Source organism: Oryza sativa, chromosome 4 (assembly GCF_034140825.1).
Source record: "Oryza sativa Japonica Group chromosome 4, ASM3414082v1".
NCBI lineage: Eukaryota > Viridiplantae > Streptophyta > Magnoliopsida > Poales > Poaceae > Oryza > Oryza sativa.
The window spans coordinates 21332044-21335693 of NC_089038.1; the positions used below are offsets into that span (position 1 = coordinate 21332044).

The 3650-nt window shown below is 43.4% G+C and overlaps 1 protein-coding gene across 1 annotated transcript; it reads right to left on the bottom strand.

The window, feature by feature from the left end:
• Positions 1–1309: 1309 nt before the first annotated feature.
• Positions 1310–2488, bottom strand: LOC136355959 (uncharacterized). The gene is made up of 2 exons (XM_066309270.1): positions 1841–2488; positions 1310–1756 (listed from the first exon to the last, which is right to left on the bottom strand). The coding sequence occupies exons 1-2, from the start codon at positions 2330–2332 to the stop codon at positions 1526–1528; spliced, it is 723 nt and encodes a 240-aa protein (XP_066165367.1). The 5' UTR covers positions 2333–2488; the 3' UTR covers positions 1310–1525.
• Between the last annotated feature and the right edge of the window lie 1162 nt (positions 2489–3650).

Sequence of the window (3650 nt, forward strand, 5' to 3'; positions counted from 1 at the left end):
CGAGGGGGTGACGCCATGCCCCGCCCCCCCCCCCCCCCCCCCCGGCGCTTCCACGACTCGCGTGACGCGTGAGTGGGGCTAACTTGCAGAGTCACGTGGCCGGAGGGAAAGTAATTCCCCTCTACTTCACATACCCCCGGGTCCATATCTCCGACATATATATATATATATATATATATATATATATATATATATATATATATATATATATATATATATATATATATATATATATATATATATATATATATATATATATATATATATATATATATTCAACTTGTTCTCATAAACCTGTTCTAAAAACATGAATATTTGCTTCTATATTTTGAACTTAGGTATTTTAATACCTAAGGATACATCACATACACGGTATTTTTTTTGTCATAAACTGAAAACATAATAAACACAAATTTTGTTCACGTCCAGTGATTTTTTTCCCTTTCATACCCAATATTTGGGCATATGCCACGGGGTTTTTTGGTGTTCATACCCAATATTTAGGTACATGTTGAACAAGTTTACTCGCAAATTGGGCACATACCCAATTTTTTTTTCATGTATTTACGTGCAAATTGGGTTCATACCCAAATTCACTCTGGCCCTCATTAGTTAACATGTGATATATCATGAGTATGGAAATCCAAATTTAACATTAGAAAAAATAAATTAACAATATGATTATGAATAAAACACATACTAGTTAGGTTAATTTATTCTATTAGTTTCAACTTGTATATATCGAAATCGAATTTGTATGTTTGTGAACTAATATATCGTATATTGATCTATGTTTGTTAACTTTTTTAAAAGAAAAATGTAACTATTTGATGACAATAAACAAGGAGATATCTCTTATAGTGAAGGGAAAAAGTATTTCCCATACATAGTAGTAGAATTTTAAAAAAAAGGGAGCTCCAGCCTCCACCTAAAATGTGAGCGAAGCTTGGTGGAGCGCTCTCACAAAATAAACTAGAGATGTGGAGTTGGGTTTAGGTATAGCTCCACAACTCCACTCTAGACTCAACTTCTAGAGCTAAAATTAGGAGTTGGAGCTCTATCAAACATTAAAATTGGAAGTTCGGTTGAAATTGGAACGATGTGATGGAAAAGTTGGAAGTTTATGTGTGTAGAAAAGTTTTGATGTAATGAAAAAGTTAAAAGTTTGAAGAAAAAATTTGGAACTAAACTCGGCCATACCCAAAATATGAAATACATCAAATACGTACGTCACTACTCACTAGTCATGAAGTCAAGGTGTACACAACTACACAAGCATGGCAGACCATGGACTTAATTACACAGAGGCACAGAGCAACAGATAGCTTTATTGGTATAGTACACACTATACGCTTATACGTACATCCATACCATATACGAGGTGTACACATACTGAGCCCATACGTACAAAAACCCCGGCTCTTATTCAGCTGCACACGCCCATGGCCACACCTTACGCGTGCGCGCGGACGCCGGCCATGGCGCCGCCGCCGCCGCATGCATGGCGCGATCGATCGATGGATCATCAGCCGAAGAGGTGGTGCTTCTTCTTCCCCTCGCCGCCGCGGGCGCCGGAGCCGGACTCCTCCTCCGCCTCCTCCTCGGCGTCCTTCGCCGCCTGCTTGGCCTCCTTCTTGTCGTGGTGCTCGTGGAACGCGAACCCGCCGCTCCCCAGCGCCGCCGCCGCCGCCACGCCCTCCTCGATCCTGTGCCGCTGCGCGTTCTCCGGGTCCTTCTTCGCCTGGTGCCTCTCGTACTGCACGCATGGTCATCTATCGTCGTCAATGGCGCGACCGAGTTTAATTTGTTTGAGGAAATTGATCGAGGTTCAAGAACGTACCATGGCGAAGGCGCCGGCGGCGAGGGCGCCCACCTCGCCGAGGCGCTCCTTGTTCTTGTGCTCCTTCTCCTCCTTCCTGTACTTCTCCGGGTCGTCCCGGGACGACAACCCGTCGACGTACTCCTCGTCGGCTTCGGCGCCGCCGCCGCCGCTGTACTCGTCGTCGCCGGACTTGTTGCGGCCGTACTTCTCGTTAGCCCCTGACCTGTTGTTGTAGCCGCTGTCGTAGTCGTCGTCGGTGCCGGACTTGTTGTACCCGCCGCCGCCGGTGCGGCCGTAGTCGTCGTCGTCGCCGCCGGCGGACTTGTTGTAGCCGCTGTCGTAGTCGTCGGTGCCACCGGGCTTGTTGTAGCCACCGGCACCGCCTCCCGGCCGGCGGCCGTACTCGTCGGCGCCGCCGGAGCTGGACCTGTTGTAGCCGCCGCTCTCGTAGTCGTCGCCGGCGCCGGCGCCGGACCTGCCGTAGCCGCCGCGGCCGTACTCGTCAGCCATCACGACGATCGATCGAGAAAGAATTAAACTTGTCACGAAAAAAGAAGTTCACACAGCTTGTTTAATGTTTATCGAGTTCGCTGCACACTTTGCACCGTGTTTCTATGAACACAGCAACGTGAAGTATTTATAGCAGGGAGCAAGCTGATCAAAGCTAATTATTGTTTTGTAGTATATGCTTATGCTTATAAACTAAATTTGATATTTTAAAACTTAACTTTAAGTTAATTTAGTACTCTCTTCGTCTCTAAACATGCTAATATAATGAATCTAGATATAGAGTCTGTCTGGATTCATTGTACTAGGATATGTCACATCCAACCAAAATCACTTATATTTAGGGATGAAGGGAGTAGTTCTTTTACCACAGTTTATTTTACAACATTTTTTAATAAATTATTTTAAATTTTTAATAAGTAGCTCGAATAAGTATAAGTGGAACGATGATGCAAATATGGCTTCACAGGTAGCGTTGGGTTATTGTGGCTAATATGGTGTACACGTAAGGTTGAAATCAAATTACTGGCAATTAATCAGTCTAACACCTTGATATTTTTGCAAACAGGAATTAGATATAGTTCTTAGTTGTATGTCGGTGTCATTTGGTTGGACCACAAATAATATTATTGGATGGGGTTTATTCTCAGCATCAAGGAGATTACTTGCTCTTGATGCCATGAGGCCACAAAGTGTGGGACAGAGTAGAACAAAATCTGCATACATAATGTTGAGTGAGTCAGGGAATATTGTTTTCTACGACAAAATCAGGCATTTCACACGACTGATTTGAGCCAATGAACATTCGCAACCAGATGCTGAGATGACAGATATACTACTCTACCAGTGTGTTAGTGGAGATATTTGTTCAGAGTTAGCTTAATTGGCTTCCTTGGCAACATGCATGATCGCATCGGATCATGGATTACAGTAATCTCTCTCTATATATCCAAGGAAACAGTTGCATATATTATATATAGAAGTGCAAAGATGGGTAATTAGGTGATGGCCATGCATCCTATTCAACGCAATTTTGCCGTCTCTGCAGAGGAGATAAATAGACTTTTTTTTTTCACCACTGTTAAAGATTGAGCACATTCTTCAGGACGTGCAGAGTACTCTGATGAGACCGACTTCCTCTCTCAAGACTCACCCCTCTGTTTTTTTTTAAAAAAAAAATCACACACACACACACTACGGGAAAAATTGGAACCATACCTATAATTTTGCAAAATTTAAGATATGCCATCCTGACCCACATGTCATTGACTCATGTGGGTCCTACATGTCATTGAGATACCGATGGCATATCTCAAACTTT